Source organism: Accipiter gentilis, chromosome 2, assembly GCF_929443795.1.
Source record: "Accipiter gentilis chromosome 2, bAccGen1.1, whole genome shotgun sequence".
NCBI lineage: Eukaryota > Metazoa > Chordata > Aves > Accipitriformes > Accipitridae > Astur > Astur gentilis.
This window is the reverse complement of record NC_064881.1, coordinates 905,933-930,381: the sequence shown is the minus strand read 5'-3', so window position 1 is coordinate 930,381 and position 24,449 is coordinate 905,933. Positions and strand designations below refer to the sequence as shown.

Sequence of the window (24,449 nt, the reverse complement as noted above, 5' to 3'; positions counted from 1 at the left end):
GAGCATCATAAATCAACTGATTTATTTGAGCAGGTCTAAGCACACATGAGAGTTATGATATTTGCTCTGGAAAAACCTGAAAGGGGGGGGGGGGGGGATAGCAAGCCTCTAAATCCACTAAATGTTTGAAATATTAATTAGCAATATTTTCCATGGTAAGGGGTAGTCAGAGCTTTCATTATGCAGTATGAATTTCTTATTCCCTAATAAGATTAGAGGTCTAAAGGGAATACTGTGTGCAAATGTGGGTGTTTGAAGAGGTGCAGGAGGCATAAGAGGAAACAATCGAATTGCCCCAGCAGTGCACACTTGTGCAACTGAGGCACATTTTCAGTGACACTGGCTTCAGCCTGGGGGGGCAGGGGTGGGGTGGTGGGTGGGATTGGTTTAATTGCTGCGCTTGGCATCCAGCCCTGCCACCGTCTGCAGCACTAATCCTGGACCCACAAAGGGAGTGAATATTTGCAATTAGCTGCTTAAGTTGCCCACCCTGTTTTGCCAGTACCTACAGTCCTTGAGCTGGATAAGGTTACCGGCTTTGTCCATTAAAAGGCCCTGAGGGTGTATCCCAGATCAGGAACCCGAAGGCACCTCTATCCTGCCCCCTCACACCCCAGTGAAGCTGAGGAAATTTCAGCTGGGATTCAGGTGGCTCAGCAAGCTTGTCATCTGTGGTGTTAACTTTCATTTCAGCAACTTGTCTGAGAATGTCAGGGAGAGCGTGTGCACTGAGAGGTGCTGGAGAACATCCAGCGTCCTTTTCCGGGCACTCGTGTTATATTACTTAGCTTAAGACTATTCCAGGCTGCCCAGAATGCTAATGACACACTTCCTCCACAAAGTATTGTACCTTAAAGACAAGAGCTTTAATTCCTAACATTGAGATTAAATGCTTTATTTTCAGCATAATTCGTAATGAGCCTCAAGCATACAAGGAAATTTCTGTGTTTCATCATCCTAATACTATACACGTCCTCTCCAGCACTGTGAGTAACTCCTGTAATGACAAATTTGTGTACATGCAGCTTCCTTAGTCTTTGTAATTTGCCATAACCATTTAATGAAAGATGAGATTAGTATTCCCATTTTGGTACTGTTATTTACCAGCCCTTGCAGTAATGAAGCACGTCAAGTACCAATACATGATAAATGAAGTCTAAGGTTACAAATATTTTACTAGGCAGCAGCATATTTGCAAATTTTTTATAATTTAATTTATTACATGCAGATTCATCATTTGACATTTCATTAGTGTTTAGTTTCCTGTAGATCATTAGCATATGAATCTTTTGATGGTGGCTTATGTGCAAAGAATTACAGCCAGAAGGTCCATTTGAAGGACAGAATCTTTAATATTTGTTTTAAAATATTCTCATTATGATAACAATGTATATCATTTATTTCCAGAGATTATGATGGTGTTTACCTCTAATATTTATGTGAGTAAAAAAAAAAATCCTTTTAAAATTACTGACCAGAGGTCTCCACCTGTCCTATAAAGTGGAACTAAAGATGCTAAGATGCTGCCATAGTAGTAGCAATCTTAATTTCCCTCCTCTAGATAGCTTGGTGGTTTCAACATACTACATGGAGCTTTTCTTAAAGTCATAAGAAACAAAAATACTTAGATGTCATATCAAATCTCCATTTATCTGAGCATTTTATTACCTTGAAAAGAAAGCTATAGCATGAAGATAAAGCAGACAGCTTCAAAACACTAGAGTTAATGGCATCATCTTGCATACAGTTAGTCAGAAAAGTTGAATGGGACATGGTTTCATGAACTTCTGGGGTTCAAGCCCTTCTCAAGTGACTGATGCAGGATCAGAATCTAATTTTGCTTTGTACCAATACACACAAGGACTAAGGGGAGCAATGGTAGTTACAATCTACTCTTGGATTTCCCCTGCTTTCTGTGAGATATATACACACTGAAGTGCTTTTGTCTAAAGACAAAGTTACAGTTCAAAAGTGGCCTGGTTTGGTATTTGTTTATGTGGTTGGGTTTTTCATTTAATTTTAAAAGATAACCGTAAAAATTAAATGTGGTTTTTCAAGTAAGAAAAGGTGGATGGATATTATCACATCATCCTATTTATACATGTCACTCAATAAAGAAAATTGGTGCCTCTCATATTAAAGCAAATATTTTCATTCAGGATATTATTTACTTACATTCTTTGGTTAGAAAGCTCGGCCATCTGGCAATTTTACACATTTGCCAAAAGCAACATTGCAGCAGGAATTGTTTAGAGAGACCTGACAATATTTTGTCTCCATCCAAGATGTTAATAAAGGCAGCATTCATTGGTGAAGACCAAAAGATTTGTGGTAATTTTAAAAAAATGGTATGATTGTTCTTGAGATTTGTATGGTTTGAGTGAGAAAGGTGGAAGCCTGCCCAAGAGACTGCTTTCTGAAAGAATTTTTTTTAATAAGCCTTTTGTCCTTTCTTAATACTTTTAAGAAGCTTAGTTTGGTGGATGCCATATCTGCAGATCTCAGCTCAAAATATGGGTCAACCAGATTTGTACAAGTAAATAATTTTCAGCTTCCCTGAGATTTCACTGGGCCAAACCCTGACTTTCCTGTGATCTCTCAGACATTACACCTGTGAACCCAAGCCTCACTTGCAAAAAGGCCATGATCCTCAGATGTACCTCCTTCTCTAACAGTGAGGTCTGTAAACTAAATGTTCTGCTCAAGTTCATATTGCCAGGTGGGCATGCACCTCATTGAACTTTGAGAACACTGTACAAATTTTTTTTGTCATGGTGATCATCTTCACAAGAGTTTACATTTGTATTTTTTTTAATTGTAATGGTATGACTAATCCTTTATTTAGTACACTTGAAGATTATTTTTATAACAAGTTTTTATCAAAAGTCTGACAGGTAGATATTAACCCTCAAAGAAAATGGATTAGTAAAACCAAAAGGTTAGTACTAATACTGGTTTGATTCTCTTTTTAGAAGTGGTTGCTGTATATAAGCTGTTTTCAAGAATAAGTTTCTAAGTTTTGCCTTAGTCCTCTTGCAGATGATGGAAATAGCCCTAGTGCTTCAGCAGCTTGTAGATCTGAAATGATGGCTACTGTATTTTTGAAAGATCCTGTCCCAAGCCCTTCTTACTCACACACTTACCCTTTTTTGTCCTCATATCCCAATCTTACACGCTCTCAACTTACCATCTACTCCTTCCAGTCCCTTCTCCCCATCCCAGCCTCATTAGCAGTCGCTGTAGTCTCCCCGCTCTGAGTTTTCCAGTTCTTTTACACCCCCAGCTTCAGACCTCCTTTTTCAGACTTTCTTGACTTACAGCCGCACTGAGAGCTAACTCAAGGCTTCTTAGGACTTTTGCTGTCCTGGCCATAAGGGCCAGGCATTTATGAGAGCTGGGCCAGTGCTGCTGAAGTAATAGGAGATGTGAAAATGGACCTGGGAGTCGGAAACAGGGAAGGGATCCTGCAGAAATGCTCCTGAGGCAACCAGGGTAGGAATGGGAACTGATGATTTCCAGTGATGTCTGCTCAACACCTCACAGTCAATACCATCCCAAATAAACCCCGACTATTTCTCCAGGCAGGAACAGCTATCAACCTGACTGTGTAGGCACGGCAGGCAGCTGTTTGCCCCAGCAGTCACCTCCTTTGCCTATGCCCTTGCACTGCTACTCGTGCTCCCTGTGTCCGTCTGCCCCGGGTCCCTGTGCTGTCCTGCCTGCCTGCTGCCTGCCCGCTGCCTGCCCGCTGCCTGCCTTCGTTCCTGTTCTTACAGGTCTCTTAGAAACCTTCCCAGGTGGGATCAGATCTGAGGTGGAAGAAAGACACTTGTCAGAGGAAAAGAGGGTGTATGGTGGATCCAGGTTGGGTTGTACCCCTGTACCCTCTTACATCATACTAACCTTATACTAGATTTGGTTAAAATACCTGGGAGTTTGTTTTTCCACCTTGTAGGACCCTCCACTTCTAAAGTATTCTATAGATGAGTAAGCCACAAGCCCATGCTTGTGTTTTCTGGTAGGGATTTAGTGACAAAAAGGTGTTGACTCTGATCAAAAAGTCACCTATGTTACCTATATAGCTAAATAAAACTCAGGGGTTTTCTGAAGTTCCAGGTATGGAGATTCTGCCTCTGAGATGTTTCTCGTGTTTCTTGCTGGCATTATAGACATGCTGGAGCCAGCCTGCAAGGATGACTCCAGCAAACATTTGCACTTGAATTCCTACTGAAAGTGGTCTCCAAACTGACTTCATGATGTTTTTAAAGCCTGTATTTTAAAGGCCAAGGGAAAAAAGTAATTTCTTTTACCCTTTCCTCAGGCACATTACGTAAGTTAAAAAAAAAAGGACAATGATAAAGCATAGACAACTGGTTTACTACATGAAGAGCAAAATCTACACCTGTAGAATTTTTCGGTTGAGCTGATCTTAGTGGGTCCTCTGTCTATAAATATATGCAAGTCTTTACAACTTTATTGTAGTTTTATATTCCCAAACCTGTAGTTATGGTAAGAAAATCTGTTCTGACCTTAAAATATACCAGACGAGAAAGTAAGATATGACCCTCAACTCATTTCCTGCTTAGTAAAAAAGTTTGACTTGAGAGAGGTCAGACTGTTTGCATGCAGCCTACATGTAAACACATCACACAAACAGGAACTTGTTTAAATATGACAAAAAAGAGGAAGTATTTCTAACAAACCTGGTCGTGTTTCAGCTACAACAGGATCCGTGACATCTGATGGTTTCCCAACACCAGCCTGGTTTGTTGCCCGCACACGAAACACATAGCTTACACCTTGTTTTAGGCCACCTATCTGGAAGAAGCAAATACACACGCACGATGTGTTACAAAACACTGATTTTAATTTCACGTGTATGACAGATCAGTCTGGATACTTGAAAATTATATTTCCTTTCTTTTTTTGTTTTGCTTCTTTTCCAGTTGGCAAATATTTCTTCCTCTTTTTTTCAATTCCAGAGTGACATGACTAATCATTATGGCTTGCTCCTTCCTTGTATGCATAGCTAACATTTAGACAGCGTCATTACTGGCATTGATTTCTTTGCAAAAGGAACATTGTTATTGGAACGGAATGTTTTTAAGTCATGTACATTGACCTCTGAAACATCATAGTCTTTTACTGCAGGTAAGTTCTGGCTTTTAAAAATGAAATTATCAGGATAATAATTCACACCTATTTAGAAACAGAAGGGCATTTAATGGTACAGATTCAAGTGTAGTGACTTCAGGAATCACACTGACGTTATAACACCTGCGAGTACTCCTTTAAAACATATATGAAAGGATCACACTTTAAAGTGAGTTGTCTTTCAAATGTTCTGAAAAGCATACAAATACCAAACCTACTTCAGATGTACCTCTAGAACTGAGATACAGCTGATCCCTTATTTAGAAGTCATTCCACAAAATTATGTAGCATAATAGTGCAAAAAGCTTGGGTTTAACTTGTGAAATGTGAGGAGAGGGTACTTTGTATTAGAAAGAATCACCTGCCACCTTATCAGAACATCTGATTTTGTGCCATCTGTTTCTGTGTAGTGATACCTATCTTGCCCTTTGAGCCAGAAAATGCTAGGGATGCCTCCTGTGTTACAAGAATGGTATTTGGGTTTAGCAGTGCGTTCTTTTATTTTTAGGCTTGTCATACCAGATTGTCTTCTGAGTTACTGTCTTGTCTGACTATACAGGCATTACACATGTGTATCCTTGGCACAACATAGCCTGCTAAGTATTTCATTAAACGGAACTATGATCAGCACAGGACGATGCTATCAAAGGCTGACTTCCTCATGTTTATACTTTTATACCAGTATTTGAATCTGAAGCTATTTACCTTCAAGAATTTCTTTTGAAGTGGCTTCTCATTGACACTTCTCCAGTGTTCCTCCTTTGCCTCAGTTTCCTTCATATCAACATAATAACCAGCTATGGGACTACGGCCAGTATAAACTGGTTCTTTCCACAGTAAAACCAAAGAGTCCTTCCTAACTTCTGTGCATGTGACATCATGGGGTGGACCTGAAAGGTAAAAGTTGGAGTTGTGGTACCAAAATAAATCCCAAAGGGGCTAGTGCATAAGACTTCAGAAACCAAAACCAGACACTGTGTTGTCCACCCAGAGCTGACATAACACATGCAGCTCCTCTGTATCTTATCTAGACCCGATATAAATACAACCCATGCCTATTAAAAAGACTAGCCCAAAAGAACAATCCCATTTTTTGAGATTTGTATCTTGATCAAATATTCATGAACAAACAACAATGACAAATAATCTACAAACTCAGGGAAATAAGTTAATTATTAAGCTAATGTGCTGCTTCAAAGACTGCTTAAAGTCCACTGAAGTCAGTGGAGGTTGTTTTCATTCACTTCAGTGAGTGTTAAAAGGCCAGCAATCTGGCCTTGAAGTGATACATTTAGACAAGGGTTACAGGACCTCATTCTTCTCTGCCTCGTGCTTTAGGTATTTATGTCTACCATTTAAACTAGGAAGAAAAATGGCAGACAGTACAGGAACCAAGCAGGAAAGATCAAGAAAATACAAGCTGCTGGTAAAATGCTACTGATTAAATAGGGATTGTTTAATGCATCATTGTAGTTGTACTAACTCAATGTGGTGGAAATTCAAGCCTGGGTATGAACTTCAGTGCCCATTGACTCCCCTGGAAACTGAAGGCATTGAGAACCTAGATAATTGGTCACAGAGCACCCTTGTGCTTTGAGTAACCTCCGCCTCCCAGTCAGGATCCTACCAGGTACAGCAATGGTCCATTCTTCACATTTGAAGGGCTGGCTGGGTAGGGAGGGTGTCCCAACTCCAGCCAGGTTAGCAGCAGCCACCTGGAACTGGTACACCATGTTTTCCTTCAGGTTTTGAATCTGCAGAATCAATAAGATGGTACTTATTAACTTTGGATTAAGGCTTTAGAAGAAAGTCACAATGAAAATTATTGAACATATGAGCATGCTTTTAAGTGCCTGAAGAGACGAAAGCTTTATTGACATCATACATAAGGCGATAACTATCTTGGCTTTTCCTCTAATCAGTGGTGGAACACACATGAGCAGTCTTAGCATGCTGAAATTGTAAACCCCTTTTCCTACTGATAGACACTTTGGTAGTCAGGGAGGGAGCAGGGTATTGCTCAACAATCATATTAATCTGTCTCATGATACAGAGCAAGTTCACTTAAGGCAAGAGTTATCCTCACAGTGGGGTGAAACTCAGTCCTGGCATTGCTTTTCATTTGTAAAGCAGCTCAACAAGGTTGTAGCTAGAACTATCTCTAAATTGGGTCAAGAACTGATAACAAAACGCAGCTAGCACAGAGCTGGTTCCAGCACCAGCAAGCACTGGGGTAGGTCCACCAAACCCAGCAGGAATGCCATTTGTTGTGAGGGCCTGACTTACAAAAAAACAGGCTATGTCTAGAGTAGTGAATTCACAGGTGGCAGTGTGCAAATAATCTTGCAGAGAAGTTTAACAGAGCTAAAGAAATTTATCATCATGGATATAAAACCCTCTGAACAGCAATCTGTACACTGAATCATAATTCATCCGAATCTGTCTTTGAGATCTGTTTTGGAAATATTATCTGTACCCACAGCAATAACAGAAGTTAACCTCTTACCCTGTATGCCTTCTCGCTAATGGCCTTAATGTTGGCCTCCATCCATTTCCCAGGAACTCCATCAACCACTTCACGATAGTTCACGTAGTAGCCAGTAATTTCAGTTCCACCAGTGTCTTTAGGTTGTTTCCATCCTAATACCATCGAGTCACGAACACTCTCAAGTACCATGATGTCATAAGGTGGAGATGGAGCAGCTGTTTCAACGTGAATAATACATAAGTTGAAAGTAGTATTTCAATAGTCAGACTGGCATTCAGTTACCGTATTCAGGTGGCTCCCATCCTGCATTTCCTAATTAGGACAATATTTATGTGGTCAAGGGAAGTTTCTGGAGTTGGAATAAGAAATGCAGGATAAAAGCTTCCATAAACCAAATGAAGAAGTCCAAACTGCATAGGAATTAGTTTTCAGGATCATTTGTTTTTTGAGAAGCAAGCTGATACATAGTGAAAGAATGTGTTGCAATTGCAGCTCTGATGTAAGTGATCAGGAGTCGCTCTAAAACTGTGAAAAATGAGGAACTAACACTAACATTGCAGGAAAAGTTAAAAAATTGGAGCTGCAATGATTTGTATTGCTGAAAACAAACCCTTTTTCACACATACAATATTTGTTGTAGTTCCTTTTTTTAAATAGGCCCACATTCTTCCCTTCCGAGAATGAACTTTATCTGTTCATTCTTTCTTTTTTTCTCTTTTAAATTTATACACTGTGCAAATTTTATCATTGCACCCATCACATGATCTTACCTTAATGGAAGGAAGCATGATCATAGGCACTGTAGACTGACCAGAAACAAAACATGTCTGTTACTGGAAGTTACATTAAAAAATTTGTGGCATAATCCTCTTTGTAAAAAAAAAAAAAATTTAACAATACAGAAATCATTAGCTTCATCCCAACCCATTTTCTTATAAAGCCTTTTCTGTAACTAGTGGGGAAATGCTTGCCCCACCCAATATGTCATTCACCAGTGAAAAGCCTTACTTGTGACCCTGAAGTCCTATTTTTGATGGAAATCCTACATCATATATGTTTCTTTTCGTCTTTAATGCTTTATACCACTGTCAGCTAGCCCCAGGAGCCTCTACTTTCTTTTCTGTTCAACATTTTACACAAGCTTTATGAGTCTCACTTCAGAGGCCTGGGGAGGCATTCAGTTCACTGGCTAGGTACCAGGACTTAAATGAAATTCAAGCCCCCCCATTTCTTGGGCACAATGGGTGTTTAGGTGTTCACAATATAAAACATGATTTTGCGCATGTGCCTTCAACTTGATAGGTTTTCCTCATTACATATTGCTGCCAGTCAGTGATACAACACAACATTCATTAGCACTGTGTCTCAGAGGATAAGCTGTAGCTTAGTCATAAATCCACAAAGGATCTTCATATATCCTAACACAACATTTTCATGCTTACCATGAAAGCATAAGATTTTCATGCTTACCATCATAATCAGATTTTGTTTTCTTCACAGGTACATAACCCAGAGACTAGGTAACAAAACTCCTAAAAAATTACTGAAGTGATTTAGAAATAATACAGTATCTTGGATACATTAATATGTAGTCAAACAAGCTATTAAATTAGTAAACGGATTAATATGTTTCACTGTCAGTAGCCACTAAGTTTGTAAAATGGTCTCCAATACCATTACATGCATAATAATCTTAAGAGTGTTGCCATGTAATTCATGGGTCTGATGGAAGATTCCTCACTGGAGAGTGTGTTCACTTGTGGTGCAAAGGAGCAGAGGTTACAACTATCTGAAGTGGATGTACCAAAGCAGTGAAATCTATTTATTTTATTAACTCTCACCTCTATCTTTCTTCTTTGTCACTTTTTCCAGTGTCAAAAGATCCCCAGGTTGAGACTTACTTGCCTGCTTAGCAGCAACTTTTTGTGGTGCAGATGTGACAGCATCCTTAACCATTTCTCTCATGTTATTGTCTCCTGTACTCCCCAGTTTGTCAGAGCTACCAAGTAGCATGTGTCTATTAAATTTAGCATCGCATTTTAGCAAAGCATCTGTGTCAAAGACAGGCTGGGAGGACTCATGCATGCCTTCCCAGGTGGTAGTGCAGTCTGTTAGTCCACCAGCTTTACCACTCAGTTCAGGACACACACCATGAAGCAATACTCCCCCTATAATTGCCAGAAAACAGCAAAGACATTTTGAATTTAGAATACATTCTTTTTTTCTTCATTTAGTCAACAGAATGAAGAAATGCATACAGTAAGCAATACAGCCAGAGTATGACAAATCACAGGTTTTACACACAAAATGTTAAGCTTGAATTCACAAAAATTTTAAGTGCATAGAATACCTCTCAACCTGCTCACAAGTAATGCTCTTTTGATAATGTCTCTACTTTTCAGAGCAGAATAAATATGGAAAGTTAATAGTAATCTTCATTTGCTACAACTAGTTTAGTGTTAGATCTTCCAAGCCATATTTCTGATCCTTTCAAGATGATCTCACAAAATTGCCCTAGGCCACATTTCTCTACTCTAAGGTCGTGAGGTATGCAGTTTTGATACAAATGAGAGCGAGGATGTTGCAGATATACAATTTATTCTAGCCCAATGATCTCATTCATCTTTATGGATTAGTTCAGGCAGTGGCAAACAGAAATAATTCATCAACAAAGGGAGAACACAGAGGGTTATAGAAGGTTTACAAAAGACACATTGCACTGATTATTAGGTTTAGGTTTGGAAACAGATTTCTTAGGAACTGACTGTATATAGGATGGTGTGCATTAGAGGTGATAAATACCACATTAGAGAATCAGGATGACATTCCATTTTCCAGGATAACTATGAAGTGAACTTGGCAGTGCTCTCTTACAGTGATTCACAAGAAACACCTGAAGAAGACTGGATGGTGAAGGTGAACAGTCTACAAGAGTGCAGTGACTGCAAAACTATGGTGGTGAGACCATAGAATCTATGGATAAATTATTATTTGTGGGCAGCATTGTAAAACAAAACAATTATTTACAAATAGTTGCTGAAAACATCTTTACTCTAATTAAAAAATCACCATGTTTATCATTGAAAGGAGCAATGGAAACAGCTTACCAATGGCTGCTTGCACTTCTATAGGCTCCGAATCCTGTGAAAATTCACTGAGTCCCGCTGCATTAACAGCTCTGACTCTGAAAATGTACTTCTCACCATTGATGAGACCATGGCAAATGAATCTAAAATAAACCAGTGAAGGAATACTTAGAAAGTATTAAGAAGAAAATAAAAATATTAAGGGGGGAAAGAAAGCATTTCTTCCATGAAATTTATTCTAGTTTTTGAAAACTGAGGATAAACCATGACTCCAGTCATTTAAATGAAGGTCAGAGAATGCAGGATGTATCTAAGCATCTCATTCACGCAATGAAGATGATGTCTAAACCCATGTCTCTTTAAACATACCGTTTACCATCACGCTTTCCTTCTAAGACTACACAAGTTTTTGTGTTACCAGAGAGTCTACCTTGCTTCTGCTAGTGTATAAAGTCCATACTTCTTAATGGAAACAATGTGAAAATCTGGAGAGATAAGGTCTATATTTTCTTGTAGGATATCTTCATGACATAAGTAAAAGATACCTGTAGCACAAGTTCTCATAATTTGCTTTCAATGATAAATGGAAAATTGCAGTGTTCAAAAAAATTACAGGGCATTGTACAAGAGCAAAAAAAAAAAAAAAAAAAAAAAAGTGTCCACTTTCTTGCTTCTGTACATGACACAATAATCTGTCAGACAAACCTTTTTATCTGAATAGTTTTTTCTACTGGATTACCTAATGATCACATAAAAAAACCTCATAAATTTTCTCTGGTGTCCACCCTGAAAACACAAAATTTCCCAAGACAGGAATAATTTATTTTGGAAAAATTGTATTTTGGAGATTTAAACATTTTATTAAAAACAACTTTTATTTTTCAATAGGTATTTTTAGTGTGTTTTATTTCATGTTACTTTTATTTTGTTCTACTTCATAATGTCATGTCTTGCACTACCAACACCGACATCATGCAGTGATGTGTGAAGCAAATATAATGGGGAAAACAAAATGTACTTCACAATCAAAATTTTATTTGGGGGGAAAAAATAAAACTTGAATCAAAATTTTCAGAGCAGAATTTTCCCTACCCATTCTACCAGACTTTTCCAAATCATTTGCTTTCACCAGAATGTGTGCAGACAACAAATTTCAAAAGATCAAAATACACTGCATAATGCAAACTGTAAGCTACAGCTAATGCTTTGAGATTGACTCAACCAGAAAAGTGAAGAGTTAACAGGCAGCCTGTGCCTGACTGCATCGTATGTTATATCGCATTGGCTAAAAATGCAGTGATAGGAACATAAGCAATGCATTTACATCATAATATATAGTAACTCGGAACAATATTTTTATTTCTATGGTGAATAAAGATCATGTTTCATATTTTAAAATAAGCAAACAGCATGAAACTTCACGACACTTAATGTAACCACAGTATAAATCACAGAAGTATACATGAAAGTGTATAATATTGGCACATACAGCTGTTTCAATATAAATGCACAAAAGAATACTTAAATTGTTCTGCTTGTGTTCAGGCAAGTGGGGTTTTAGGTACTTTTGATATACTAAGCATTTACAATGCCCTTCTATACAACAAAATTGGTCCAAGAGTATTTAGCAGAGCCTTACTTATTTTAATAAGGGTTGTCATGGATAGCAATTACAAATAAGCATAATCAGTCATAACAAGCTGGTACTGCTTCAGGATTGACATCAATCCACTTGAGATCAAGTTCTGCAATTAATCCATTAGACTCTGAAGATTACATCCTTATTCAAAAAAAACCAAATGTGATTTAGCTTGCAAAGTTTTAAATCTTGATTATTTTTTTCTGACTAGCCACTGAGCTTCATGTCAGTAAGAAATGTGAGTTTATACCCTATTATTTAAGAGTGTTCATTAATATCTTAGTAACTGCAAGTGAAAGAGAAGTTAGAAAGTAATGTTGTTAGTGTGATACAGTCCACGTCCTCCTGACATTCTAGATATGCAGTCCAGAAATGTTTACAGCAGTCTTCCAAACCAAAGGACTTTGCTTCCAAACATTATGCAATTTAGTTTTCCATATTTGTAACAAGTCATTCCTTGCTGTACTGTTTTTTATCAAACTGATAGGCTGTACAATAGCTAGAACTAGCAAGCTGCTTCTCTTTTCTTCACTAGCAATGTCCATGTTTCTTCCCTCTTGACTAATTGTTTCTAATACAAGGTTGATTATAAATTCCTTTTGGACAAGACTAACAGTTTGAAACATGTTTTTATAACTTTGTATGAACTTCACCTGCAAGAGCAATTCCAGCCTGCTGGCTACCACAAAGCAATTACCTCTACTAATACTAATGGCTGGAAAGCACATATATCCAGTAAATTAATAACTGGTGACCATAATTTCCACGCTTTAAAATCCATTACCTTGTGCCTTTCACTGGATTGTTGTTGCATGGTTCCCAATGACCAGATCCAACTACACTTGACTCAATGTAGTACCCAACCAGCTCCTTGGCATCTGGGGGCTCTGTCCAAGTGACAACAACTGAGGTATCTGTATTCCTAGTTGGCATAATACGGCCAGGGGCTTTAGGAATATCTGTGAGGGAGAAACAGAAATAAATTATACAAATAAAATAAGGATGACATTCTATTCTTAATTATATTACCATGACTAATAGAGATTTAACCCTCAAAAAACTCTTCTGATTTAAATTAAGTAATCTGGCACTACAGGACAGGATCATTGGGTTCAAGCCTTTGGTGTTGAGGTTCCTCACTTCTCCATTGCCTGTCATTCAGGGCATTTCCTTTGAATTAGATTTAGTTTATTCCCGTGTGCTGAACATCTGCACCAGAGATGTGAATTGTAGCTTTCAAAAAGGGAATATGTGTTAGGTGCACATTGAAATTTTTGTGCAGCCCACAGAATAAATCAGAAAGCAACACCCCTGTTAAGTAGCAAAATGCATCTAAAGTGTTTTTCAAGAAGACCTGTTTTACACTTCTTCAAGAATGTAGTTAATGTGCATCAAAAGGCTCAGAGAACTCAAGCAATATGAAGGAAACAGAGACAATCTGGGAATTGAATTGAAATCTGCATTGCTGTTTGGAAGCAAATTGCTAATGTAGGTGTAGCTACTGATGCTTTACTGTGGTGAACATCCTGGCTTCTCTTCCAGTGGAAATAGTCTCTGCATTCATGTAAGTATTAAATTCTTCACTTTTGTTTAATTTGGCAAACAAGGAAGGTTAAACTCTGCTGATGTCTGGGCTTATTTTCAATAAAGACTCTAAGTAAAACAAAACATTTTTGTACTTCCTTGAGTTTTCATTTTCTTTCACTGTTTGCAGCCTTTGCAGTTCTTGGCATCGTTATTGGCAGCTTAGTTCCTTTGGTTTGCATCTGTCATTTGACTATACATTAAAGGTTCAACAACCCAAACCAAAATTACTTTAGCTAAAGGGAATAAATCACTGACTAATTTTCATACTTGAATTATTTACTGGGCAGCTATGTGTCTTCAGACAAAACAATTACATCATAAACTGAAAAGATACCATGGAGGTAATTTAATACATATGACCATACACTTACCAAGTTTGTCATCCACTACAGTGGCTCCAGTTGCTTCTGAAGGTTCACCGATTCCAGCTGAATTGCAACAGCGAACTCGGAAGCAGTAGGATTTGCCTTCAGCCAAATCAAAAACTGCAAAGCGAGGAGACTTCACGGGGATCTCAGTATTCACCCTTTGCCAGTCCTCTGTGCCAGCAATACACTGCAGTCAAACCCAGAAACTGTGTTTGGAACAGAAGTCTCTGAAAGCTAAGTGTTTAACCCAACAAGACTTTCCACCCAGACCACCAAATGCATGTCTGCTATGGAGAACAGGGAGTCATGTTCCTTTTTTGGGCCTTTCCACAGAATGAGCATATTTCAAAGCTTATGAATGTGCCAGATGTCCACCTACTACAGAAAACGTACATAAAAGCTTACTGGTTTTAATATATCAAAGCTAATCTCCTGTCCACTGCAAGGAAGTGGTGTTATTATTAACTGCATCCAATTCTGGACCACTTTTAAAATAAGTTCTGCAGACATTCAACATCACCCAAAGAACAAAACTCTAACATTACCACATTGCTTCTAGATGTTCTTGTGTCACTCTTAATGTTTCTGGGGTGGCTTCCAGAATTAATCAGGATCTGACCTTCATTTTCCAGACAAAAATAACATGTGCAATTAATTTGTGAATTGTTTTTATTTCTGTGGCTAGGAGCTCTACATACCATGATCACTTATACCATTAATATTAGGGATTAATTTTTGCCTATGGTTTACATTAAAGATAATTTCAAATAATGGTTCTGGTTTCTGAGGGATTTCAAATTCTCAGGAGAACGTTATCTGACTATGTGACATTAGTGCTCAGTACTCAGCATGCAATAGGCTATTAAAAAGCTTTATTATATGGAAGCTCAAAATTCATATATTCATCCTCTCTAAGTCTGTTGCTAAGTGAAACTCATTTATTTAGACCAGATTTTGTAAGAGCGATAAAAAGTACAAAATGGGAAGATATTCATGTCTCCCTTGATGACACCTCTAGACTGATAGGGAAAAACATTGATAAAGAAGTTTGTGAGCCATGAGATACAAGTAAAAAGGGTGATGGCATGAAGAATTTTGTAGGCTAGCAGCCATGCAAAAACATCTCAGAAAAGCAGGACACTGGAATTAAAACTGATTTTGTTCTAGAAAAGAAATTTTGTCATTCTGTTGAGTTGGTGAAGCTAATGGAAGGTTAATGTAGAGGATGAAAAAGCAGCTGGAGGAGAAAGTGCTGATGCAAAGAAACTCTTGCAGAATACCTCCACCCAAAATGTAAACAATCTGTCCCACCAGACAAGCTTCATTTATACAAATTTTATTTTATATATATATGTATGTATTAAATATATATATATTATATATATCTCTCACATATGATATATAAAAACATGTGACTTTTCTCTGTGCTTTCTCATTATAGAGGGAGTTTGTCAGCCTGTCTACTCCAGGGTAGGTCAATGACACAATTCATAAAAGGACATTGCATTGTGTGACACATTCTGCATCTACTTTCCTATTTCCCATCTTTCTTTTCTTCCTAGTTTCTCTTAATCTACAGTTACAGTTATCTTGATGAAGTTCTAGTACTGGCCCTAGTTTGAAAGTCTCAGGTGGAAATGGAAGTTAACTAGAAGTCCAGAAGAGACAGCAAAACAAATGTAAAAGATTGCCACAACATGATTCTGATTTTGTCCAATTTTACCTTTTCCACAAAGTACATGATACCCTCATGGCCTCGCTGTCCAGGAGGTTTCCAGCTAAGCACAACATAGTTCTTGGTGGCTTCAATAACCTGGAGGTCTGTAGGTGGACCAGGAACAACACCCTCTGAAGAACAGAGAAGAATAGAAAAGGGAATTGGATTTAATTCCTTCGTATTTGTATCAGAATTAGTGCCATAATTAATATATAGAAAGAGCATTAATATAACTTGGCACCTGATATGTTTCTGAAAAGTAGAGTTAAAAGTCTTCTAAATATTGGTTTTAAACATCCTTCTTTTAACTCTGAGTATGTTTATTTGTTAGGTCCTGAATAATGAAGCCTCACCTCGACAAACAAGTTGTGAGTTATTCAAGGTCGAGTGACTCTCAGAACAACAAACTTTGGGTGGGTGCCAAAGTCCACTGAACAAACTGGGAGTTTTCTTAATTACTCAGCCAGCTTCACATTAGACTTTTGTAGGCAAAAGGGCTGTGTTTACCTGCAGGTTCTTCCTCAGTGACAATAATCTGTCCAGTCCAGGGAGCAGAAGGGTGACCTGAAATAAATGTCAGAGGTATCATGGAAATGGGAGTCTTCAGGAATTTTTGAAATAACAGGAAAACCTGCTCTTTTGTGGTTCAAAACCAATATTTGCAAGATTCACGTGAGCTACATTTTTGGTTACTGCTGTGACTGTTGCTCATGTAGGAAGCTAGTTACCCAAGCTAGTTGCAGGCTTACCAGCTTGAATATTGAAAGCAGCTCAGCAATCAATATAGCTAGAATATTTAATCCACTGAAACATCTATTTCTTCCAGAAATATCACTGAAGTCACCTAGGTGACAAGCAGAGGCATTTGGCTCACTCAGCTCATCATTTTCAAAGAATTAACTTCTTTATTTTCCATACTCTATTCATTTGGTTTAACAGCTCACTTATTAAATGAATAGACAAATTCCTGCAGGCTGCTCTTTGTCTTTTTTAACCACTTTTTCTTGCATTACTAGCTTTCAAATCGTGGGTCACAGTCACAAACAGAAATGGCTCAGCCTGACTCAACATATCCACTTGCTGTGATTTGGGTGGCTCTCTCAGTGCCTCTACATTATCATATTATTGCAGTTACGCATTCAGCTATCAACCAGGTCAATGCACTTTCAGAGATAATTTTTGCAAATGCTGTTCTCCACCTCCATGTGCTTCACCTTATGTTGGCTGACCTGTTTTGGAGATGCAAGCAGAGAGGGAACAGGTGGGAAGAAAAGCAGATCAAGAGGGATGAGAGGAGGAAATATAATGGCAATAGGCCACCAAGACTAGACTTCATCACCTGAGATAGCTTCCATGCTTCCCATTGAGAAGAGGCCTCCCCTAGACTTCAGGTTTCATGTGTCTGTCTGAGCACAAAGTTTCCTGACAGCGCCAAACCTTCTTTCTTAGGCTTTTTGTTTTTATTTTGAATGGGAACCTTAATCATCTGACTGTAGTCTGTAGCTTGCAGCACTGTATACGGTAGGACGTACAAGCTGGGACCATGGGAGCCCTGTAGCTTTGCATACAATAGCCTTTCACATCGGACCATTTTAAAGAGTAAAACTTCAGAAACAAGTAGAAATAATTGTATTTTAGGCATACGATTTTGGCATATGGTTAGAAGGGTGGATTTGGAAGCAAAATGTCTGGGATATTGCCAGGCCACAGGAGAAATATCCTGACTTGTAAAATGCTAACTTTAAAGAATAGAGCTTGGGGTCTGTTGGGCTACCCTGATATTGTTCTGATGTTATTACACGACTTTGATTGTCACATGAGCACAGAATCAGCCATCCTTGTCTGTGGTTCAGAGAGAGACTATTCACAGGAGCTGTTCAGCTATTTTGTTAGCTGAACAAAAGTGGGTCTCTTTAGGCAATTAGCTCTCCTGTGCCTTTTCCCCCTTCCTGCAATTTCAGAGCATAGCACCGCAGCCAGCAAACCCATTTCAGCAGACAGAGCACTTGGTGCGAAGAGCACTGAGATGATTTCTCTTGGCAAAGCTGTCTCCAAAGAGTATTTTGGTTTTGCATTGCTCCCTCTAGTGGGATTTTGAAGGCTTATGAGTAGGTAGTCATACTTTTTTTTTTAATGAGTTGTGACTTCTTAAACCTCTCAAGCAACCTGCAAAAAGCATATTTTACTTCTAAGCCTGGCTCTGTCAGCAGGATCCAGAGCAGCCACGGGCTCTGACACCCGGGACGGTAGGCTGATGCCAGCTTTGTTCACAGCTCGGACTCGGAAAATGTAGGAACGGCCTTCAATCAGACCAGTGACGGGAAAACGAGCAAACTTCACGGGAGTCTCATTGCACTGGGTCCAGTGGGTGGTGCCAACCTCACACCTGAAAAATACAAAGAGCAAGAGCAGTGCTGGGAAGGGAGAAATGTAAACATGGGGCACCCCCCCCCCCCCCCCCCCCCGCCTTTACAGCTTCACCATCTGTTTGTCTTTGTCGGCTGGTCCATAACAGTTTCCTCAGCAGCGTTATATACCGGTGACATTGAAGCAGCTGCACCAAGGGGCCAGGGCTTAGTACCATCTGGGCATGCACTAAATCCCTCACAGCTGCACTGCTTCTCTCCTGAACTGAGGAATGCACATGAGCAGAACTCACTTCATGGTTCAAACCCTCCCAAGTATGCTTAGGGAGTGTCAGCTTTAGCATACTTGAAGGGACATGAAATACACGCATCTTTTGCAGTTGCCAGGAGGTGACTAGTGCGGTTTTCATGCACAGTGCTCCACCACACATCCTGCAAAATGATGGGCTTCATGGGGTGTGGAGACCTCTGCTGTGAGTTCTGTGACCAGCCCAGCACACAGATGGCTGTGAACGGGGTTAAAGTCAGGCACTCAGCTGGACCCCGCTCCAAACACCACTGGGGCCGCCAAGGGAGCCCGTGGTGCAGTGGCTGCAGCCATTGCAATGACAAGACCCGGTTGGGTGGTGCTGGTCCCACTACTGTGAAGCCTCACACCTGGCAGGAGGCTGGTTTTTGGCAGAAGGAAGAGATAACCAGCATCAGGGAGGGACCGCAGCGACTTTGGCTCAGGGAGCCAGGAGGAGCCTGTGGGGATGGCTTCCCAGTATCCAGCAACATGGTCAACAGCAACATGAACTAGCAGCTCGGGAAAGGCTCTTTATTGCTGATGAGATATCCTCCAAAGCAAATGTTACAGTGCCTACCCAGATTCCTTGGCACATGCAAGCATCTCTCTTCTGGGAATTGTCATCATCTTGCTCAAGGTGTTTTTGTGGTTCTGGTTTCTGCTTGGGGCAAAGGGTACCTGAGCTTTGCCTCTAGCATTAGCACAGACTGGTCCTGCTGCCTTGGGTGACCCCCTCATTCTACAAGGCAGTTAGGGGCTAACCTGGCTCAAGATTTTGGTGCCTAAATACCTTCAGTGGGATTGAATATGGGAGAGCAGTAACACAGCTTTAAATTTAGGAGCAAATGTAGAATAAAGGAGGTGAACACAAGAGAAAAAGCAAAATACAATTTGTCTTACAGTTACTCTCAGGGCTAACATCCCTCAATAGCCTAGTTTTAAAATGAGATATTATTTTTCAGAATCTAGTCCTGTCTTTTGTTTAGGATTTTTCAATGAATGTTAAAGAGCTGTATCTTAGACCTAGCACAGCATAGTTACAGCAGCAACTGACACTCATAAGTTGTCAAAACCAGTAAAATTATATTTGAATTGAATGTACTGATGTTTGATTTGTTTCACAAAGCAATGCCCTCTTTTTACACATACATAATTTATGTATATACAATGGCATAATATAGTGGCACATTTATTTTTTTATAAACATATATATATAATGTTTAGGGTTTTTTAATACGCAACTGAATAAGCCCACAGGAACTCCATATTACTAATGATGTATTCTGTTACTGATATTCAAACAAATATTACCAGCTCTGAAGCTCATTGCAAGTCTTGAAATGCTGACTGAATTTCTTAAATCCCAAGCTTTTGGAATCTTGCCACAGTGTGACACATTCAGGTTCAGGTTTCACATTTAAAAAAATTATTTCCAATTCTTATTGTTGCAGAGAAAAACATGTAAGTGTGATCTGCATGAAGCCTGTGATTTTAAGAGCTTGGAAAAACAACAGCGCATGAAAGTCCCTTTGAGATAATATTTTGCTTTCTGGTACATAGTAACTATTTGGAAAGAGGCAGGAGAGCACTGATACAGAAGGAGCCACAGCCTGATGAAGGAGCCAAGCCTGTAAGCTACCAAAAACTGCAAAGTCCCAAGGCCTCTCAAGCCTCACAGTGAGCAGTGAGGGCTGAGCTATACAGTGTCTTGCAGAATCCTTTCTATGTAGTTAAATGAAGCAAGTCATTATTTCCATGAAAGTTAGATTAGTCCCAACCAATCTAAACCAAAAAAAGTTATTTTCTTCTGGCCAGCAACAAGAATGAAAATAACAAATGACCATTTTATCTCATGCTTTTCAATGTGCTTTTAGGTTTTTGAGTTACAATGATCAGCAATATGAGTTCTCCAGTCTGGTGTGCTCACTGACCTGTCAATGAAATATCCGAGGATGGGGTTTCCTCCATCAACAGCGGGCTGCTTCCAGGAGACAATGACATAATCTTTGTTGGCATCTAAGCACTGCACATCCAGTGGGGCACCAGGGGCTCCAGGGATTTCAGCATCAGCATCTATGAGGACGGAGATGTACATTTCCAAATGCAAACCACAGTTCTTTCACAATTATTAATCTTTAAGGACCAAACTCTGTTCCTACTGAACCAAAAAAAGTAGATCCATTACTGGCTTCAAAAAGTATTTGTTTTCATATTGCCAGTATTTTTCTAGGTTTTGTTTTTTTCTCTTTGCCACATTCACAAATGCTTAATATGTTACAGCATACTGTAAATGTAGTTCACCTAGGCATTTTAAAGAAAATTAGTAACATGCATTCTGGTTAGGTAGTTTTCAGAGACATAGCTGAACTAAAAACTTGGCAGACTATGTATTTACCTGCTATTCTACTTAGGAGAAGAGGCTGATATCTTGGCTTGCAGCCAGGCAATAGCTTAATCAAAAGTATTCATCCATTGGATATACAACACTGAATTAAATATCTTATCTCCACACATAGTCCTTCAATGTTTGGTTTTGGTTAGTTATGAACTGCAAAGGTATCAAAACCTTTTGAAGTTTAATTATATTATACATACATTATCACTGTGGAATATAACCTTCATAAGGATGAGCATATTGTTCCTTTCAAGTGTTTTATCACAAATCTAGGACTGCTGGTGTCAAAGGGCCTTGACTCCAGCATCAGCTTCTGGACATATCTTATCTAAAACTTTGAAAAACAGAGCACAGTGCTAAGCACTGGGAAATGTTACTGTTTACACAGAGTCTGATCTGTGAGATGGGGTAATTTTCATATAGAGAAAAATAACCTTTGCATGAAGATTGTATGAAAAACTTTCAAAGAAGAGAGGTTGTTTCTCTGCAGAATAACATCAACTTGTACAATTACATGTAGCATTTTTCAAGCCCTGTTGTGAGCTACTTCAAAAGAAGACCTTAGACAAGAAAGATTATTCATACATTCCATCTAAACCCCAGACTTCTTAAAAAGGTTTGATGTTTCAAGGCATTACAGGATTTTGTATTACGAAATACAGCAATCCCTATTTTTTGCGCTTTTGGCTTTCAGAAAAAAATGCCTTATAAGAGTATTTAACACACTCCATTGAGTAAAAGAGTAGTCTTTAGGGAAAAAAAGGGCCCTTACACTGTGTCTTCTTTTATAGGCAGAGTAGCATTACATGGAGCTTTTGAAGCTGTACCAAAGTTACTGAGTCCAGGTTCTAATTACAGCTAACTCAAGGCATTTTTAAAAATGATAAAATACAGACTAAGCAATTCAGTTAACATAACAAAATAAGAAGAACATTAAGAGTAATAACAATACGTCTTCAGTGATCTCCATACAAAAGGTTTTAATTGCCCGTATTTACCACCTGATGGAACATGAGACACCCCGGTTTCTTTCCAAGACAGACTGGGAAACAGCTGGGAAAACCAGCATTGCTGATCAGCCTCAGGGAGGCTAGGATTTCATCCCTGATGGCTTGCTGACAAATGCTGACCTCTAGCCATGGCAAAAGAGTCACACATGCTCTCTAAGCCCATCTAAAGACATAACATTATGAGCCTGATTAGTGCATTGCTCACTTCCATCAATACACAGGGATTTCAATGCATGACACAGAAAGACAACTGCTTGTGCTTAAATACCATAGCTAACCATTTGTAGCAAATTTGTCTACAATTTAGGAGGAGCAGTGAGGAATATACTAGGCAGCTGAGACTGCAGGGACCATTTAAGTAGGAATGTAGAATATAATTAATCTAATTAGAATTTGGCAAACACACTGATTGGCTAGTAAAGGTATTCTGGTGAAAGGGGTAGTGGGTTCGCAGTCAGGTCATACCTGTGTTGCTAGAAGATGTAACAGGAACGAGGGTGATCATTTATTTATATGGCAGCACAACTTAAAACAAAGCAAGAAAGACAAGTCCTTTCTCTTGTCACAGATGCTCATTTCAGTAGACTCTTTCTTCAGGTGATGAAAACATCTGTTTCAGTCATGTTTTCTGAGCAGGCTGTTATCTTGCATAACTCTGCTGGACTTGACAACACACTGCCATTCTGGGCATGATCTCAGAGCCAAAAATTTCCAGAGCCTTTTGAATTAGCATTACACACTTCAACTGCTTTTAGCAGATGGGACGGATATAGAATCAGCATGCAACCTGGTAGCCATGGCTACTTTTAAAGAAGTATTTCTCTAATAGAAATTCAAGGAAGTTTTTCATGGTACAAGCAAACAACACCCAGAGAAATTACATTTTAAATCTACACTTTGCTGCTTTACTTTAGCAAATCACAGAATGTTTGAGATTGGCAGACAACTCCAGAGATTCCCTAGTCCAACTCCTGGCTCAAAGTAGGGTCATCTAGAGCTGGTTGCCCAGGACCATGTCAAATCAGGTTTTGGATATCTCCAAGGATAGAGACTCCACTGTCTGTCTGGGTAACCTCTTCCAGTGTTCAACCACCTTTGCAGTAAAAAAAAAAAGTGTTTTCTTATGTTTAAATGAGTTTTCCTGTATTCTAATTTGTGTCCATTGCCTCTTGTCTTGGCACTGGGCACCACTGAAAAGAGCCTGGCTCTGTCTTCTTTACTCCCTCCCCTCCATCAGTTGTTTATACACATGGATAAACTCCCCCTAAGCCCTCTCCGGGCTGAACAGCCCCAGCTCTCTCAGCCTTTCCTCATATGAGAGATGCTCCAAGCCCTTAATCACCTTCACAGCCCTTCACTGGGCTCACTCCAGTGAGTCCATGTCTCTCTTGTTCTGGGGAGTCCAGAACTGGATCCAACACTCCAGATGAGTCTCACCAGTGCTGAAGAGAGGGAAAGGATCACCTTCTCAGCCTGCTGGCAATGTTCTTCCTAATGCAGCCTGGGATGCCACAGTCCTTCTTTGCAACAAGGGCACATGTTCACCTTGGTGTCCACCAGGATGCCCAAGGTCTTTTCTGAAAAGTCGCTTTCCAGCCAGTCAGCCCCCAGCCTGTACTAGTGCATGAGGTAATTCTTCCCCTGGTACAGATCTGTGTGTTTCCCTTCCACTGTATTTTTTTCCTGCACTGTGTGTTAGACAGAATGCCTCAAATGGTGTGTGAGATCTTGATCAAAACAGTGCAGCTAAGCTAGCAGTGAGATGTTTACAAAAATATATTTTTAAGTTATTACATAGATTTTTTCCTCTTTATGACTTATGTCCAGTACTCTTCACAGGCTGAAATTGAGAAAGAGTAGTGAAGTTACACAATACCCTAAATTACCTCCTCAGAATGCCAATGGGGTTTACAAGTCTTCTAGCACATGACACCAAAGCATGAGATATGCATTCAGTTTTTCCAGAGATAACAATTGGAAGCTATATTGCTAGAATCTGTTAGTAGAAAATAATTATTCTCTTTTTATTAGGGAAAAAAGCACTTCAAATGTCTGAGACTGATTTTGCCAGCATGTTTGCCTCATTTCTGTAATGACTTTCATTCACAAGACAGTATCCTACCTCGAACAAAGACATAATTGCTGTACTCTTCATAATAGTCTCCCATCACCACTCGTAGAGTGTAAAGACCTTCATCTTCCTTGTTTGCATGAGTCAGTGTTAATGAAGCTCGCTCCCCGCTCCAGTGCATCTGGACCCATTTGGATGGTGTAATAAGAACACCTAGAAATTAAAGAATTTCATGATGAGAACTAGCTGGAACTACTGAGGAATAGATTCTGAATATGG

The 24,449-nt window shown here is 39.2% G+C and overlaps 1 protein-coding gene across 2 annotated transcripts in view; it reads right to left on the bottom strand.

Moving 5' to 3' along the window:
* MYOM1 (myomesin 1) overlaps nt 1-24,449 on the bottom strand; it is a 73,805-nt gene that overhangs the window by 25,433 nt on the left and 23,923 nt on the right. Inside the window, exons 9-21 of one of the 2 annotated variants that reach the window (XM_049819959.1) lie at nt 24,222-24,383; nt 20,626-20,767; nt 18,226-18,425; nt 16,547-16,603; nt 16,046-16,170; nt 14,326-14,509; nt 13,152-13,326; nt 10,750-10,871; nt 9,793-9,810; nt 7,661-7,857; nt 6,782-6,908; nt 5,860-6,044; nt 4,704-4,818 (exon numbers count right to left, since the gene is read on the bottom strand). In XM_049819959.1, the coding sequence (XP_049675916.1) occupies nt 4,704-4,818; nt 5,860-6,044; nt 6,782-6,908; nt 7,661-7,857; nt 9,793-9,810; nt 10,750-10,871; nt 13,152-13,326; nt 14,326-14,509; nt 16,046-16,170; nt 16,547-16,603; nt 18,226-18,425; nt 20,626-20,767; nt 24,222-24,383 (1,809 nt within the window). The remainder of the gene's footprint in view (nt 1-4,703; nt 4,819-5,859; nt 6,045-6,781; nt 6,909-7,660; nt 7,858-9,792; nt 9,811-10,749; nt 10,872-13,151; nt 13,327-14,325; nt 14,510-16,045; nt 16,171-16,546; nt 16,604-18,225; nt 18,426-20,625; nt 20,768-24,221; nt 24,384-24,449) is intronic. The other variant, XM_049819967.1, reaches the window with a different exon arrangement.